This window comes from Motacilla alba, chromosome 4 (genome assembly GCF_015832195.1).
Source record: "Motacilla alba alba isolate MOTALB_02 chromosome 4, Motacilla_alba_V1.0_pri, whole genome shotgun sequence".
Lineage (NCBI taxonomy): Eukaryota > Metazoa > Chordata > Aves > Passeriformes > Motacillidae > Motacilla > Motacilla alba.
In genome coordinates, this window is record NC_052019.1 from 71184744 (window position 1) to 71203770 (window position 19027).

The 19027-nt window shown below is 46.5% G+C and overlaps 1 protein-coding gene across 2 annotated transcripts in view; it reads left to right on the plus strand.

The window, feature by feature from the left end:
* Positions 1–19027, plus strand: part of SHROOM3 (shroom family member 3) — a 111580-nt gene that overhangs the window by 15591 nt on the left and 76962 nt on the right. For both annotated transcript variants that reach the window (XM_038134905.1, XM_038134906.1), the window contains exon 2: positions 17168–17322. In XM_038134905.1, coding sequence (XP_037990833.1) covers positions 17168–17322 — 155 coding nt within the window. The remainder of the gene's footprint in view (positions 1–17167; positions 17323–19027) is intronic.

The following is a 19027-nucleotide window of genomic DNA, read 5'->3' on the forward strand; positions in this document are numbered from 1 at the left end:
GCCTTTGGGCAGTTTCATTCCTGGGCAGTGAGGAAAGTGTGCTTCAAGAGAAGGGGCCCTGCAGCAGGACCGAGGAGCTGCTGCTTACAACCCAGTCCTACCTCGGGCCCTCACTTGTGCTCACTTTTACCCGACTTCTCTTTTGGGGCCCTTTAAGGTCTTTCTGCTGTCACAGAGGAAGACCAGACACATAACACAGTCCTAGGTGTAGGTAGAAATATCCTTGAGTGCCTCTTGCCCTGATACTCCTTGGCTTTACACCTCCCCTGCTTTTCCCAGGCCACAACTGGACTTGGAATTAGCTACTGATGGGAGAAAGAGAAGTGAGTGCTGTGCATGAGCTACGGAGAGGGGACCTGTCATAGGACAGAGTGGCCAGGCCTTAGGAAATAAATTATGATAGCCCTTTTTCTTTGAGTTATGGAGAAAAACTTGTGTGATGCTGAAGAGCCATGGAACCTCTTTCTTAGATCCTTGTTCAATATTACCTTCTCCATCGTTCCCAAGAAAGTTCCCTGATCATCACAATCACCAGCTATAACGCATGGAGCAATGATTTCTAGAGGCCACCGCTTTAGGTGATGTGAATAAACACATTTTTCATACTGGAACAGCAGCAAGATCTCAGCTGAGAAATTGCTCTGTGTTTTTCTTTGACTGGAGTGAATAATGTGTCCCTAAGGTACGAAATAAATTACTTAGGCACATTGCTCTGTCACAAGGAGAAGTCTCAGGAATTCAGGAAGGCAGGGTTAGGCATAAAGCTGAGGCACATTGTTCAGCATCTTGGAACTGAATTTCATGTGCTGCTTCAGCAGGACGTTCAACTTCTCAACTGACATTTTGAAGAGAAGGAGACAAGAAAAAAATGCAGAAAAACTTTTAAAAATGCATCAGGTTATTCAGTCCTTGTGCTGCCTGGATAGCGAGCCACGCGGGTTTTGTTCAGAGCGTACTCTTTGCTCGGGAAAGCGTGAGGAACACTTCTCATCATCCTCCCAAAAGAGAAAGAAGAAATATCTGTTGGCAGACATTTGCTTCAAGATCGGCCACTTCCATGTTTGCTTGTGAGATGGGAAGGGATCACAGAAGAGTCTGGTTAGGCAGCAGGGTGGATACTTGCAGTGTTGGAAAATAGGTATAAAAACTGAAAGTTTCTAAACTCCACTATGGATGTATTTCCACAACAGGAAAATCTGCGTAATGAAGGCTATTAGACAAAAATATTTTGGGGAGCTTGACTCTCTATATTTCATGGCTTTCATTCCCTGCACACAGTGAACCATCTGCATTTAGTGAATCCTGTGCCCGACTTCTAAACCTTCTGCTGAGGTCATGGAGCTAGGTAATGCCAGGCCACTAGATATTAAAACTTGGTCTGTGTTTTTGGACTGATAAGGGAGATGTTGTGTTAACTGCTTTAATGCATTTTCCTATCACAGTTTGTTCTCTGTGTGCATTTATTTATTCATTGTCAATCAAACAGTCAAATTCTGGTTTCAAAAATAGTATTTTAAAATCTGCCAAGAGCTGTATTGACGTGTCAAGCTTTGGTACTTAACTCCAAACGGGTTTCACCTGTGTGCATTTGGGAACCTGGGCTGTTATTGATTTCTTCCTGAATGAAATAAGCTTTTATGGGACTATGAGGTACAAGCAGACACCTAAACATATTGTGAGCATTTCAGCAACAGCCCTCGTTTGAAACAGTAGTTTTTAGACCAAAGCATAGAGCTGCAATTTTGCCAGTGTTTTACTTTTTTTATTGGGTTAGGGAGAAGCCGTATTTGGAGTTGCACTAAACCTGCAGGTTCTCTGGCTGTGTTTCAGTCTGCCTCCCAGTCAAACTGGCATTTGTCTCCCAGTTCCAGAAATGTTACTGTGATGATGATGTGTGAAATGGAAACAAGACAATTAGCGTTTCAGACACGCCAAGCTGGCGCTGGAACCAACTTGAGGGAACAAATCTGAGGGAACAAATCTGACGTGGAGCCCATTCAGTGTAAACAGCAGTCTCAAAAGAGCAGCGTGCCTTTATTTTCTGATCACGGTGGGTTAACGACTGCTTGTTAGTCCCAAGGTGTTCTCTCCTTCCCCACATCCATTCCTTCGGAGAAAGGAGTGGGGTTTGCCTTTATTACTCAGATGAAGAGTTTTGACCATGAAGTGATGAAGCATATGCTGTGAGTTGGCAAGTGGCAGGGCAAAATTGTTCAGGGACTGTGAGCACAGGAATGGATGATAAGAGCCTTTTCATTTATTAATCACTTTAATTCACATCTAAAACTCAGCCAGCTGAAAAATAACCAGCTCTGGAGAATGGGCACATAGAGTGCAGCACGGTCAGCTCATGGCTCGGTCATGACATCCGTGTTTTACTACTTGTACTTTGGGAGCCTGTGCCAGGATTAATGACTCTGGACAATGCTGAGAAAGTGTTCATTATATGAGGAAGTTTATTAGATTAACTGACTAGGAGATATTTTGTGGAGATCTTTGCTGGGATGCTACCAATCCCATGTTTTAAATGGAATATTAAGTGTTTTCAATTGAACTACAAAAAAATACATAACCAGTAGCTGGATGCTGAAGGGAGAAGATTAAACTAAAGGTTGGATTTTCATTTTTAATTCTTTTTCCCCAAAAAAAAGAAAAAAATCAGATTGGTTTGTGCAGGAATTAAGGACTCATGAACTTGTGTTATCATGCTGAATGTTCACACATTTAACACATTTTTAGCTGTATTCTAAAAGTCTTCCAAGGTTTACATCCCCTGTAGCCCATGGAGATGGAGGAGGCAATAGATACCTTGGGTAGATGGGATAGCTGATGCAGGGAAGCTTGTAAGCTCCCACAGCCTTGGAGGAGGAGAATGTTCACGGTGACAGACACCCATCTGTCCTTGCAGCAGGGTTACCCTTGCTGCTACTCGAAGTGGAGGGAGAAGGAGAGGATTTAAAACATTTTCGTTCATTAAAGTATGACAAAAGACCTTATTCTGCCCAGGCATGCAGCCCACAAAGCTGTTTAGGGCCTGAAAGAATCAATTGAGGCGATCCAGCGGCAGCAGGACAAAAGACCTCGGGCAGTGTAATTAGCTAAGTACTGCATGCTGCTCCTTCAGTCCCCTCTCAGTTAATCAGTCAGGACAGGGATGGCTGCGTGGAAAACATCGCTGAGATCATGCACTGGCCACAGTCACCTGGGCTCCTCTGAAAGCCATGGCTGGGTTGATAGATTTTATCAGCGATTGAAAGCAGCTTCCCCACCGATGCACATCCAGACTTAGCAGTTCTTGTGACAAATGGTGACAATGCCACTGGCAAGCAGAGAGGAGGGACTCCATCCCTGCGCTGCACACTGTTTAGCTCTGAAGACAAACACCAGCACAGAGTTAGATCTGCAATTTAACAGGATCTCTAGGATCCAGCAGGAACACTCAAGAGGCCACCACGATCACTGTGCTGTTGTACTCGGTATTTTGCTCTCCTTGCAGTGAAGGCATTAATCCTGACCTCAGTAAGGACCAGAATGCAGGAGAGAATCAAACTGCTCAGGCTTTCTTCAGATCTGGGGGTCTGTCCTGTCAGCAAAAGGGAGATTCAACTGAAAGAGTCAGGTGGCTCTGTTCCTAATTCAACTTGAGGAACAGATGCAGGGATTTTACTGGAACTGGTGTTTTGTGCAGCTTTTCAAAGGGTCCTGTACATTTTTAATTATTATGTTGGCGAAGGTGGGAGCAAGCAGCAGCAGTTCACTATCAGTGTTCCCCGAAGTCTCTGCTGGGACAGCTGGAAACTCACACTTGCAGCCTTAAGGTTTGTTGTCCCATTTCCCTGTGGAAACCTCCTGCCAGGCCCTTTGAACGTGAGCTGGCCTTCAAAGCTCATCCAAGCTTTTCACAAGTTCACCACAGTCTGCTTTGATACAGACAAGGCAGTGCTTGCTTTTCACCAACTCACATAAAGACACTTCCTCAGAGAGAAACAGTACAAAAAATTTGGAAGCCTGGAGGAAGGGTTGCTGCTGGCCATCTGTAGCCATAGCAAAGGAAATATCCATTCCAAGCCCTCTTACAGGGGGACATTTTCTCTGAAAAATCCCTCTGTGTTGCGATAATGAGCGACGCGGGGACCGCAGAGGGTGCAAAGGAGTGCTCTTTATTGCCAAAACCATGCCAGTGCATGCAGTTTTAAGGCACAAGCCCAGGTGAACCAACCACCATACACCACGGTGTAGACACGATGTGGACACCCAGCACATCTCTCCCATCCCTCTATTCCAGCTGAGTCACTCTCCCTCAGCTCCCTTCTCCTTAGCCTAAGGAACAGGCTGGAGCCATGTTGCAAGGCCTTCCCTTTATAAAGCCTTACCTGTCAGTAACACTTCTGTATAGGCTTCATCCAAACCCCCTGGAATGGAAAAGGCATCTACTGAATTTAGCAATGCCTGGTCAAATCCCTGGAAGGATATTAATACAACTCATTCCAAACAGAGCGGTGTCTGCCGCAGTATTTCTGCTTTGAGGTTTCCAGTGAACTTTTTGTTCTTTCCTCGTGGAACTTTTACGCAATCTTCAAGTTTTCTGCAGCTTGTTTGTCTCAAAGCTGTTGTTGCAAAATTGTTTGCCAGAAAGGACATTGTCATCATTCGCGGGACCTATTTTTAAATTCCACCCGTAAGTGGGACTGTTGTCCCAGAGAGCTGTACATCCCAGAGATGCCGCGCAGCCTCTTGGAGCTGAAACAATCGAGCGCATTCACTGCAGTGGCGGGGAGACCACGGGGAAACAGTGCAGTTACCTTCACTGGAATTTGGCCAGCGTCCCAGCTGCCACTAATGCCTCCACTCTTACAGGAATGTCCTGGGATTTTCATTAATGTATAATTCAGCTTATAAAAACATATGCCTGCTGCCTAAACCCCCGGAGCTATGGCAAGTAAAGAAATGCTGTTTGGCCTCTGTGTACTGGCTGGCTTTAGCGGGCACATTGCCTTCCTTTCTAGTTATTCCTGCTCCTTCCTCCTCCCACCCCGGGATGCAAGCGTAAAGCTTCCAGTGCATTGTGTAAACAGCGTGAAGCAGGAATATGATTTTTCAATGCTTAAGGCTGAAGCTAAGGAAACAGAAAGGGCTCCTTTTACCCAGATTCATCATCACCAAGTGTCTGTAACGATACCTCCAGAACCTGGCACTACATGCAAGAGGAGAGGAGGCCAGCGAGCCAAATGGCCTTCTCATGATGCAAGAGTTAGGGCTCATTTTGAGTCAGATATAAAACTGGAGTATGGAATCTTTGTAATCCAATTCTTTGCTGACATTGAGGGCCTTTCACTGCCAAGAGCCGAACACATCATTTCACATCGCCCTTGTTAGTGGGAACCTTGGAGCTGTTTGTCCTGTCAGTTTATTTTCAATGACATTTTTGGAAACAGAAGAGCAGAAAAAAAAACCCAAAAAACAAACCAAAAAACAAACATGGAGAGAGCTGTGAGAAATCAGGAAATGGGGCCAAGTGGAGGAGAAGGCAGGAAGGGAATGCGTGTGTTCAATTTGTGTTTGCAGTGCTTGTGTGGGACTCATCCCTGGCACAATATGGTAAAACAACACTTTGAAACCTTTCCTGTAGAAAGGAATTTACATGTCATCCTGGAGATGCAGGGCAAGGTGTAAATCCAAAGCAGGCAGGAAGGAGGAAGACAGTGGGCAATGTGCCTGGTGTTTTTACAGGTCTATTTACCTCATCCATCTCCGTGGCACCTGACAGCTCTGGAAACTTGGACCTGCCTCAACCTGAGCTGCAGCTCAATTAATCTGTGTGTCTACTGCAGCTAAAAACAGTTTTGCCAAAAAGTGTTTGGCTTGGTAAATGAATAAGCTTGGAAATACAGGTATAAATTCCCCACCCTAAAATGTCTGGATAAGACATTTCCAAGCAGGATGTGGCCACTTCAGAGGATTCAGGCAAAGAGAGGGATAGTGCTGCATGTGGCTGGAGAGTGGCTTTAGGGAGCACCTGTCCCTGTCGCCCACATCTGAAAGGATTGTTTGAGAGGCAGAAGAGAACAAATGCCTTTCTTCTCTCACCCTGGCAGTTTCTGCAGGATTATGTCCGTATCTGCAGTGTAAAATTAACAAGAAAGTTCCCGGAATGCTGTGAAATGCCTTGTTAATCACTAGCTAAGCCTGCTTTTATCATCTTAGTTTCCAGATTGCTCCAGCATTCTCTTGAGCTGGTAAAAAACCCTCCCATGCAGGTTAAAGACATTTTTGCTGACACGTGGACAGGGAATTTCAGGGTTTTTTGGGCAGTAGTTAAAGAATTGACACAGAGCACAAACAGAATCAATTCAGTGCTTATTAGTATGAATGTTCAATAATTTTTAGCAGTATAAGGTACTTTCAGGACAAAGTCATAGAGAATGTGCTCTGAGTCACGAGGTAAGTGATGCTATCAGGAAAAAGAGACCTCAGAGACCATGTCTGGCAGAGTGGGAAGCACTGAAAGATATCAGCCAGACAAAGTGAAGGGACCCCTTTCCTCTCATTTTGTACGTAGGCAGAGGACTGCAGCATCTCCTGATGAGCCTGCCTGGGTTTTCAGAAATTAAATTGAGGAATAAGGTAAATGCCACTTCTTAAACAGTTTATTCGTGCTTTCCCACACAATAAAATTTATTCAAGCATCTGTCTTTGAACCTTTCAGATATTTTCTGTGGCTTAAGTGCAGCACTGCTGTATTTTCACACCACCAGTAATAACTGAAAGATTATTTCCACTGAGAAATGAGTTCCATGGAAAAGCATTTGTCCCCTGAATGTGGAGCAGCCGCGGGGTGGCAGCACAGGACAGGGATAGTGACTGCAGGAAGGACGCGGCCGGGGCTGGGTATCTCCCTCGCAGGGGGATCCTACGTGTTGCTCCATCTCTCTTCCTGCTCTCAGGAAGACCAGGAGCACTTCAAGACATCCACACGGCCAGAGCAAGAACAGGAGCTTCATTTCCCGTGCTCTTCTCCATTTGGATATCCTGCTACACAGAAATGCCCATTCTATAAAACTAGCTGCTGCACTTGGATCTGTGGAGCTGGCCATCCCTGAAGATCTCAGAGGACGAGGCTTCCTTGGAGACAAAAGAGGCCGGGAAGAAGGTGGCAGGGAGGAGGGGTGACAAGCTGATCTGTAGGCAAGGAAAAGGAATCTCCCGGGCTGTGAGCCTAGCATCTTTCATGGGCACTAAATTCACTTGAGAAGAACTTTTAATAATTACAGAAGGCTGGGGGCACGAAGAAAGGGTTTGCCAAGAGTGATGTGATGACAATGGCTTGGACCGTGAAATTCCTCTTTTGTCCCGGCACCGTCGCTCAGAGCCGCGCGCTGCTGCCGCCCATTCTCTGTCCGAGGGGAGCTCTGGCTGTGGCATTGTGCAGGGGGGGTGACCTGGCACCGAGTCAAGATGCTGGGGGGAGCCTGCTCAGCTCCTTCTGGAAAGTCCGATAGCTTTTCCTGCTCATCCCTAAGGGTGCCAGCGGTGCTCTCCTGCCCTGAAGGACACCTCTCTGAATGTTCAATGAGTTTCATTTGCTGTTGGCTGCTCTAACCTTTGATCTTCAGAGTGACTAAAAATGTTGCTGTCTGATTCTCATTAAAATGAGGGAGAAGTGCATCCCTAAACCCCTTCAGCAGCTATTGAATCCTGGCAAGAGCTCCAGTCCATTCATCAAGCGTGGCTCTGCTGCATGATCTGTTTTTATTTCCTCTCAGATATAGACTGTTTAGTGGTTAATGGTTTGTATTACTGGGCTCAGGGAGGAAGAAGAGCATGATAAAGAAGGGCAAAAGGTAAAAAGGGAAATGATAGCATCATGAGGGAGAGGAAAACCACAGCAAACAGAGGAGAATTAAACCAGCGGAGACAAGTGGGAAACCAGAAATAATGATGGAAGGACATCCAAGAGCACTTCCTCATGCTTGTAGGAAAGGGAACAGTGCTGTGAGAGAAAATGCCCCAGTGCTGGGGACGTGGATGGAATACTAAAGGTGAGGAGCTTGGCTTGGCATCAGCACAGCGTCACCTCAGTCAGGGCAGGGAGTGTGGCTCCAGAACTGCTGTGTGGTGCTTTATGTGACCCTGGAAAAGTCACATAAACATGGCTCCTGTTTTTATTCCTCTCTAATTTAGGAACAATACTTCCGGCTGTCTTCCCATGGCGTTGAAAGGCTAAATTAGCTAATGGAAGGAAAGTTCTTGAGGATGATTACTGCTGTTTTCATTACTATCATTATTGCTATTTATAATAGGTATAATGGAACTGTTAATATTGGGGAAGGGAAATAAGGGAAAGAGAAGTGGCAAACATCAAAAGCAGTAACTGGCCATGCTGGGGCCAAGGATCTGTCTACAGGAAAGATAAGTACTACCTGTTCCAACAGCCAGAAAATCCATAGCTTTAGATTCACCTAATTTATGGAATTACCTGATGGCAGGGTGGATTTTCGTGGCATTTCTGCTTTGAATCCATGTGAGCAATATGCCAAGGCAGGAAGTTCACTGCCTAATCCTGTGATGAAAAAACCCTTGCCAACTGTCCTTTGAGAGCTGCTGATTGTCTCCTTTCTCCTCCACACTGATCCCAGCTGTCTACGTCTCAGCCATATTTTCTTACTTGGGAATATTTTCCCGTTACCCCAAAATGAGACAATCCCAAACAAGTCTCCTGGCAGTTTGTCACCCTGTCAAGCCTCACAGGTTACAGCAATATAGGTCATAAAAGCAAGTACAAAAACAGTAATACAAAAGTGTGGGGAAACTTGTTAAACATCCTGTAGAGAAGGGCACATTGCCATTTGCTCCTTGATTTTAGAACAGTCAGGAGATTAAAGCAGTGACTGAATTTCCTTCTATGGCTGTTCCTGTGACGCTATGGCTTTCCCAAACCTTGAAAACTTGTCCTCGGAGTAGGGAACAGACACAGTTTTGAAGACACATCTCCAACTGGTCTGCTTTCCTAGATGGTGAGGGCAGCCAGAGGGAGGGGACAGAAGGTACCGAAGGTTGTGCGGTGCACAGAAATAGTCTGCTAACAGCAAAAAGTAACGACGTGTTCCTAAACTGATCCAATTGCACTCAGTGCCAAAGGGGGCATTCTTGAGGTGGGCTGATTCTTGCACCCTGTACTTTTTTGTGAGTGAAGGTAGTCCGTAGCATCCCACAGTTTGAGGGATACACTGCAACCACCAAGGGCTCTTTGGGGATGGTGTGTGCTCTGTGCAAGTGCCTGTGGGAAGGATTAGGGAACACTAATGCCACTGACTGTATATCCTAAGACTTGTAGGGTTCAGGCAGTCCCTGAACAGCACCTTACCTCAGTTTTAGCAATTACAGCTGCGTCCACAGGCCCATGTCCATTTTTGAGGGATACATGGCTCTGAATGAGGAACACTGAGTGCCACGGACTCCACAGCTGTGAGGGAGTGCTGTCTCCTGTGCTGGGTGGCCAAAGTTTGACAGCCTCTTGCCTAGGCTGTATTGGGCGTGCTGTCAAAATGTTGTAGGGACTGGGGTTTTAATTACTGAAACCTTGTGAGAAATGTGAGGAAGGACTGTAAGGTTGGAGCAGGATGTCAGAGCAGGGTGAAAAAAAATAATCCTAGGGTATGTTTGGGGCAGAGCAGAAGACCTTTCCAGCAGACTCTTTGGCAAACAGCTATTTTTAACTCTCCCTTTGCAAAGCAAATATTAACTCTCAGCCATGTGCAGCCACTGGCTTTGTGTGCTCTGGAGAGGGGTGAGCTCTATCAGCTACAACAGAGGAACAGGGAACGAGTTCTTGTAGCCCCTTGAGCTGATATCGGCCGATAATCGCCGCAGACCAAACAGGATCAAGTTAACGTGCTCCAGGCCCCAGTATTTGTGTCACCTGGTGCTATACCCTCTGTGGCATGCTTGGAATGGATTGTTTGCAAAAACCAAACAGTGAGAGAGAAGTAAGGCTCTCTGATTCCCAGGAGCACGGGCAGGGTGTGTTCTGCAGGCTGGGATTGGAGCTGGAAGCAGGAAGCAGAGGAAAAACAGGACAAAGTTGTCTGGCATCGCTGTTCTGTAGCTGACCCGGGTGCACCTTGGTCCTTCCTTGCCTTGCCAATGTGCTGCGGGCTGTAAGCAACAGGAGGGAAAGGCAGAAGAGGCATTGGTGATGGATTTATGCTGGCTGAGAACCAGCTGGCTTTGCCCTGTGCTGCAGCTGCTCTTCTCCCTGCCCGGAGGTTCAGTCCATATGTTGCCCATGTGGAGCTGAGAGCTGATTTTGGTGCTGCCTCTCTGCCTGATCATCACAGCTTTTCCACATCTGTTTTCCATCCCTCTGTTTGTCAAACCTGCCCGTTGATCCTGGAGGGCTTGGGGCAGGAATTGTCCTCGATGAGGTGTTGGTACCAAGCCTCTAAAAGCGGGACCTTATACGGCTCGAGGCGTCGCCCACAGCAAACACAGATTAGTTCCTTGTCTTGTATAATCGAAGAGGGGTGGAGAAAGTGTATTGTTAGTTTTGCCTCTTGTTACAGAAAAGATCCTGGACACTTCTTGAAGGCCTGAATCCAAGCTGCATCCCAGGCCCATCTTTCTTTGTGCATTAGTTGAAAGAAGACTTGATTTTCCCTGCCCCTTCCTCTTTTAAATGTAGAAATCTCTGTGGGAGCCTAACAGTTTTGTGCTTAAGAAGGTGGAAAATTATCTTAAGAGCTAAGCCTTCTTTCCTCCACTGGCTTAGGAATTTAGAGTCACCAAGAGGAGTCAGACGCAAACTCACCCAGGCATGTCTCCTTATCTCTTGGAGCCCAAGCCAGCAATCTGTTTTCCATTCACGTCTTGCCACTTTTTGCTGAGGGGCTGGCTGCTGAGATTAACCTTGCTCCCAGGACAGGAAACAATCACGCAGGAAATGGAAAGGTGTGGAAGTGTTGGGGCCTGCAGGGCAGTCCTGGGAATGACCTTGAATCCTCACCACTTGTCAGTTACTTGCGCCCCTCCTGCACGGATGCCACTGGCATATCTGCAGCTGGATTGCAGCTCTGGTGCCCACAGTCACTGTTACCATCTGTGCCACTTGCACTCACATCCTGGGTGTTCATTAACATACTCGGGCTGATTGTGGGAGAAAATGCCTTCTTTTGCCTGTGTTAAGGTACAGATTTACTTTTAAGTATTGGAAAGGTTTCAGAGCACTTCTAACCCTTCAAAACTGTGGAATTTAACAACTTCTTCCACTGAATCAAGTTCAGCCTCTCAGGTGAAGTCATTCAGTATGAGCCTTGTATGATTAAATTAGTGGCATAAATTAGTCTGCACACTACTATGCTTTGTACCTGGGAGCAGAAATGTTATTGTAGAACAATGCAGAACACTATGAGGAAAAAAAACCTTCCTTGCTCCGCTGCAGTGTAAAACAATAACTGATTTGGAAACTCTTTCCTTTGCTCGGAGTAAATGGCAATATCTGAATTCTTTCGAGATGCATGTATGCACCAGGGATGGGGAAATCCAACAGAGACGTGGCTCCAGGGGGGGACCTTTGACTTAACTATTTCTTGATTGAATTGTCTTAACTGCTCTGTCACGCTGACACAGAGGTTGGGGACAATGGGGAGGAATTTCTGCCTGCTCCATGTCACTGCCCCCCAGTTGTGACATGGCATTAAGGTTGAACGAGGGGAGCAGCATATCCTCTGGAGACATTCAGCCGCTCTGCAACTTTGTTTTTGGGTTTTGAGAACCATCTCTGAACTCCACAGGGGATTAGAAATCTCCAACACAAAGCTCACATCAATTCAGCAACTCAGGGAGTTTTCTGAGCGAGACAAAAGATGTGTGCCCTGCTCTGCACTGGGTGCCATGCACAAATGGGCTGGCGTGGCTCTGCTACCTCTCATAGCGGGCAGGGCAATGAAACATCCCAGTCTTCCCAGTTTGAAGCTCCAGTCTGGGCTCTGAAAAGTGGCTAAAACCTTGGCCGTGAATACAGTCAGATTTTCTGGTTTAACCCTTTCCCTCACATTGCACTGGTGCTGATGACCTCGTGAAGAGATGAACCCCAGACTCAACGGAGACACATCTTACCACTGGAAAGAATGGAAATGGTTCCAGTAAAATACTTGAAAACAAGAGGTCTAAAGCAGAGAACATTTGTCTGCAATGCTGCTCCTGGGAAAGTCAGGGACTCCTTGCATCAGAGAAAGCTCCCTCTGTCTCTATTCCTTTATGGGGCAAAATTGCTTCCTCTTTCACCCTGTCAGTTCCTATAAAATCTTCAGCAGCTCAGGAATTCGGAGCAGCCACCTCCAGCAGTTCATATGTGATGCTTCTCTTCCCATCATTATAATACCTGACACAAAAAGGGCAGTAGTTTGCTGCTTCTGTAAACACCTTGCTATGCTGGCTTGCTGTTTTTTCCAGGGCATGTCCAGGTGTCCTCCAGGAACTGTCCTGCCCTGCTGCATGGCTCTGCTCTCACCTGTGCGGTTGCATACAGTGTGCACACATCTCTGCTGGATTGATCTTCTTTTTTTGTTGAGAAACTCAAGCAAGTAAGTTTGCAGCTTCAGAATCACACGTACCATTCATCATAGAAAAGACACAAAGATGGAATAATCCATCCTAAGAGCTGCAGAGAATTTGTTTTTACAAAAGCTCCTAGAAGAAAGGGAAGAGAGGGATAAATGAAGAAAACTTCTTTAAAATAACCAAGAAAGGCTCTCAGTTAGCCAGTGTTCTCTGAACCTACAGTAACCATAGTGAGCCAAACAAAAGACAGCAGTAGTAAGTCTTATGTATCCTTGGTGATCTGCTTAAGCAACTTCTTGCTTTTACAGTAAGCCAAAAAAAGGGGGAACACATGGGTTTGAAGTCTCCTGCAGGATCTATTGAGTGACAAGAAGCCTCCTCTAATGCAAGAAAATGGTCTGGAATGTTCATGCAAAGCAGGACCAGGGGTGGCCTTTGGGATTTTGAGCAAAGGGCAGTGGGCATGGAAGGCTTTACTGCAGAAAAGACGACGGCAGGACTGGAGTTTGCGTCAGCCCGAGGAGACTGTGGAAGCCTTTTGAAGTGGGTGCATTTTAGGAGAGGCCAGCTTGGCCAGGCCTTGTCCTCTCCTTCCAAAAGAGCCTGACAGAATTGGCTAGATGGGTTTGTGGTAAACAGGAGAAAGAGGTGTGGGACGTGCTGGAATCATGGAAGTTTGATGGGATTTCACAAGAAGTAGCAACCATCCTGTCTGGAACATCCTCTGGAAAGGGATACTTTGTTGCTTGTTTCTGATTGGCATGGACTCTCCCCAGGGCCAGGGCCTGGGAGCTAGGGATTTGCAGAGACATCTGGAATGAGAGCCAGGATCTGCATCATCACCACCCACAGAGCACTCGCACATTAATTAGACAGGACAGAGCAAGGTAGAGCAATTGTGTCCGTTCCCACGTGGGAAACTGAGGCATGGAAAACAAGAGTCTTTATGCTATTGACATGTTTCACTGTACAGATGCTCCTGTTGATTTCATGGAGAAGGGGCTGTTCTCCCCTCCTGGCACTGCCTGGGCTCTATTCACATCAACTCCAGTAAGCACCAGCCATTGAATCCAGCCGCAGAGGTTCAGAGCCGGACTGATTTTCGGGTATTCCTCCACCCCATACTTGCCAGAGTCGCCTCTCATAACTTGACTTGGCAGAGCAGTTGGCCTAATTCAGCCAAAAGGAAAAAAACTTCAGTCCCTGGCTGGCTCCCGCTGGCTCCTCCTGCTCCTGATGGATGAGTGACAATCATTACACCCACAAGGTGTGCTGGCTGCATTTCACCTTGTTTTTCTCAGCTTAAACCATAAGAGGTCTTGCTGGCTGTTGATTGGCCCCTTGCACTAGGTCCTGTAGCTTATGGCCATCACGTTTTCACCACAAGTGATTACTGAGGGTGATTTTGGCAATGCTGTGGCTGCTCCACTTGCACACTGAGAACAGACTGCAATGCTGGCTGTGCCCTGGCTGAGTGACAGCGCTGAGATCCACTGGGGATTCAGGGAACAGTGGAAAACTCGCCTTCCCATTCCACTCGGGATCTGGTGCACAGGGGGAGTCAGGCTGGTCAGCGCCGGGAGCCACAGGCAGAAGCGGTCCCCACCTGGTGTTACTTGGCTGCTGTGGCCTGCATGGTGTGCACACACATCTGCCCCCCCCCAGCTCCGTGCCTCCAGCACATCCCGTCCTGGGCTCTGGGCACCCTCGTGCAGCTCATTTAACCAGGTTACCTGCATGTTCAGGTTTGTTTGCTTTGTTGGTAATTAATGTTACACTGTGATAGAGCTTTGTGTTTACAGTGCAGCTTGCTTTGTTTGAATCACTCAATCCTTGCCATGAAATATCACCACTCCTTAAACACAAATATTTTCAGAGGCATGCAAAGATGAAGAATGGACATGGAGCATCTGAGCTTTGCTTTGGGAGACAAGGCCTTGTTTCTGGACCTTTGATGGAACCTTAGGAGTCTTTTTGCCTTTTTTGCTTCTCTGAGCAGTAGTACTAGGTCACAGGCCTGTTGGGAATGTTTTCTTCCAGGAACTTTCAGGAATTTGTATCCAGGTAACCCCAGCTGGGGAGATGAGAGATGAGAATGCAAACAGATTAGTAATAGACCTGTGTCAACAATAAAATGTAAGCCCACATCTCCATTTATACTCTCTCTAAGCCCGTAAGTAATACAGGTTTGATGCTGCCATCAAAAGCTTCCAAAGGCAGAACGTGGGTCTGGTTTTAGGTCTTGCTCATGAACAGTTTAAGTACACAGGAGCAAAAAAATTCACTTTCAGCCTCTGCAGTAACTTGCAGATGACTCTACTCGTGCTAACAGACTTTCCTTAAAGGCATCATTTATTCTGGTACTGTGCCTGGCTGCTTGGCCTTGCAGGCTGCAGTTTAAGAGCCCTCGGTGTAGGGATAAGCTGGAAGGCATCAGGATTTGAAGAAAGATTTCTTTCAGAGCAGTTAATAACGTTATCAGCATTATCAGAAGTATTGCAGGGTTTCGTCTTCCCTGAAAGTGTTGGATTTCACATTCTTTTTAAAGGTGAATATGGAAGAATCTGAACGTCCATTTTCACTGCAAAAGGAGAAAAAGGAAGGTCTGGCCATGTAGTTGCAAAGAGAACCTTAAAAGAGTGTTCCTGTGAAGTGAAAGACCTCAAATACATAATTGCAATTGGAATTGTGAGATGATAAAGCACAGATCACGATTCTGTTGCTTTTTTTAAGGTTAGGGTTCATCCCGGCACAAATGAATAGAAATGCTTCTGATGAGTATCACAGCCTTTAAAGTAGCTGGTATTTGTTACAGAACATATTTTTCCAAGCAGGGCTTTTCTCCAGTATACGTGCTGTAACATAAAGCAAAAACAAACATTAAATCCCTTCTGTTGGCTATATCACAAGGTAACCTCACCCCTAGTACCCCACTATTGTATTTCATTGAAATGATACTCACCTGTTGTGCTTTACAGCAGCAATAAACTGCAGCAATACTGCATTTTTCGTTTGTTATTTATTTATACTGGCAGCAAGGGCTAATGTTTCGTCTCGCACCCTTCCTGGTAATTGTGATACAAGGCTCTTTATGGGAAGGCTCATTCCTGTGGTTTCATCCATTCTTAAGAAGAAAAGAAAAAACTCATTCATCAGTAGAATGACTTCCTGGTAAAATGAATGACAATGATTTTTACCTCCCTTTGTGGGGGGTTTGGAGACTTTATTGGCTGATGTTTGGGGAAGACAGATGTTACATTTTAGAAGGTACCTGGGCTGGAATTCCTTGGTTAGGAGGAACAGACCAGCTTTGCCTGTGAGAAATCACCATTCAACACCGAAACTAATGCCCTGGTAAAAACCTGGGCGACGTGTCTGCATGTGCTGAGTTACATGTCTGGGGCATGGCTTAATTACACACTGCTTGGCCTGACTTGAAATAAAAGCGACTTCCAGAAGTATGCCTGCAATTCCACGGCTCTGAAAATCTCACCCCTGCACATAGCTGCCCTTCCTGCCTGGATCTGAGGCAGAACCCAACCCAGCCACATCTCCTTGTCACCGTGGAACGTCTGGGGAAGTGAGTGCCTGAAGGAAGTGCTTCCAGGAGATGTTGCACAGGAGTGTGGGTCCTGTGGCATCTGCTAACACAGGTCACAGCCTCTGTTGAGCAGGGACTGCAGGGTGCTTTGAAAAGCAGATATTGTGGCAGCAGGTTTTGCAGTCAAAGTAATTATCAGCTGCCCTTGGAGCTGGTGGCACTCCCGAGTCCCCTGGAACTCAGGATGTGCAGTGCCTAACCTGGCCCTCTGCTATGCCAGCGTATGCCTTTGCAGACAGAGTGCGGCAGTGCACAAGGCTGCAATTCCAAGATCCTGGGCCAGATTTCCTTGTCCTCTGCCTAGTCACTGACTTCTTTCCAGGCTTGGTGTATTTCTGCTGGCACACGGATGGGGAGTAACTACGCCTGTACATGATGGGCTGTACAAAGCAGAGGGAAGTGCCCTAGGACTCTGCTTCTAGCCTTGCCACTCCATAGCCTGGAGCAGATTGCTCACTTTCTCATAAAATTCAAATAATTCTCTACTTTCTTTATATCCCTAGCTGAAAAACCCTACAGAGATGCTGCACTTCATTAACTACCTACACCTGAGTGCTCCTGCTTCGCTGCTGGCCAGTAAGAAAGAAGCTGTTCATGAGGCATTTGGATTCCAAAGGGGAGCTTGAACAAAAAAAAATCACATCCAAGCTCTTCTAATCCTGGCTTTGCCCTTGGGCTGGTGCCTGGGCGCTCTTATCAAGAGGCGTTCCATGGCTGTTTTGCTGGAGTTCACTGCTGCCAAATACCAAAGACTTTTCAGGCTTATTGTCAACAGTGCTTCTTGGCAGAACTCATCTGGCTGCTGATTCCAAGCTCCCTTCTGTATGAAATGTAGGGGTGGCAAGCACAGACCTTTGAGTGAGCTGCCTGGCAAAGGGTTTTTTTAATCCAAGAGCAGGGTTTGGGGCTGGTAGATCAATTCTTTGAACAGAAACACACACTCAGCTCTGCAGGTGAAAGCCAAGCCGTGTCAGGCACGTCTCACTTTCTCCCTTCTCTCCTGCGCAGATCGAAGAGGGAGGGAAGGCAGATTCCCTGCCTTCCAAGCTGCAGGCTGGTGATGAAGTGGTGAACATCAACGAGGTGGAGCTGAGCAGCTCCAGGAGAGAGGCCATCTCCCTGGTGAAGGGCTCCTACAAGAAGCTGAAGCTTGTCGTCCGCAGGTAGGCAAGAGCCACAGTCATTCCCTGCCTTCCTCCCGCCCCGCAGGCCACCCAGCCGTTCCCCTCACTTCTCCAGCTGGAGGCCTGTGGCTTGGCCTAACCTGAGCACAAGCCTTGTTTTGAGCACAAGGGCAAATGCTCGTTCTTTCACTCATATTTCTAGGGCTCCTTTGTCACTGGTATGTCCAAGCATGTGAAACACCCATTTCTCTTGCGCTGCTCCCCTGCCACATGACACTCCAGGGTCCCTGTTCAGTGATGTACAGGCAGTCCCATCTTCCCCCCGTGTGCCTGGGGCTCCCTGCCAAAGGGTGACAGTTCTGTACATAGCTCTTGCCTCATTTGCTGCATGTTGTCACTGTTGCTGTGGCAGCAGAAAGATTTCCACTGGCTTCATCAAGACTTGGAGCTGTTGGGTGTTCTGCAGGTGAGTGTTAGAGGATTTTGAATCAAAGATGTTTGGGTCTGGAATTTGTGTTGCTTGTTTTTTAAAAACCTTAATAGAAATGCTGTCTCTGTGTCTTTTGCTGTGGCCACGTCCAGTTTCTTTCTGTGTCAGTTAAGTGATAGCTGGTATCACTTCATGGAGTGCTCTGTCCTCAAGCTCCACACTCAGGCAGAAAGGCATCCGGGTAAAGATCAGCACAGCCAGGGAGCTGTCATTAGTCAAACAAAAGGTATCATTTTGGGTCCCTAAATTGCAACAACTGAGTAACATCTGAGTGGTGATGCCTGAGCTGGGCAGGTATGACCACCTCAGACACCCTCCTGCTCTCTGGGCTGTACTTTGTGCTTTTGCTGACTCTATTTGGTTGTTTAACTAAAACATCTTTAGGTAACCTTACAGCAAATTCTGAATATTCATATACAGAACTGTTACATGGTTCGTGCACCCATTGGGAGAGGATTTGCAAAAGGAGTTTGCTGCAATTTGAGTGTTTTCCAAAAATACCTTTTGGATTTGGTTTTTACTTCAAGACATGTAGATTGTAATCCAACTGTACTGAGTGAACAAAATGTTAAATTCAAACTACCTTAGCAAAATTGTGGAAACAGAACCTGTTTGTTTTGCAATGCAATAGTTTCTCTGCATTTTTTTAATATTCCAAACACCTTTCCACCTTTTTTTTCCCCTCTTTAAAGAGTATGCAAGGGGTTTTGATGTTTTTCTGGTTCAAATTACTATAGTGAACATAAAAAAAAATTGGGTTGGGAGTCTTTCATGTCTTCATTCATCACCAATAGAAGGATCAAGCACATTAACTTTTAGAGGTATTACATTCACATACCATCCCCTTGCCAAGGTACTTTGAATCCTTTGTGCACATTTAAAGCTCAGTGATAATCCATTAATTTAGAACTGGAAAATTGCAGTTAAGAGCTAAGAGCCCAGCCTTCAGGTAATTTGACCCAGTCCCAGCTGACCCCGCAGTGCTGGCATGAAAGCAGCAAAAATCAGGAAATGTGAGGTCCTGACTGCTCCCTGGGCAGTGGGTCACAAGTTTCTCTGAATTCACTCCATCACCAGAAGTGGCCAGACTCAGCACACTGGGCAGGGTAGAAGAAGAAATTTTGTCTCCAGTTCTAGAAGGTAAGGATTCCAGAGAAGAATGGTGAGAAAAGAGGAACGGGGTGCAGATTACCTTGACCCCAGACAGAATGAGTTTAGCCATTAAGCCAGGTAAAGGCGGCTCTAACCTGCTTC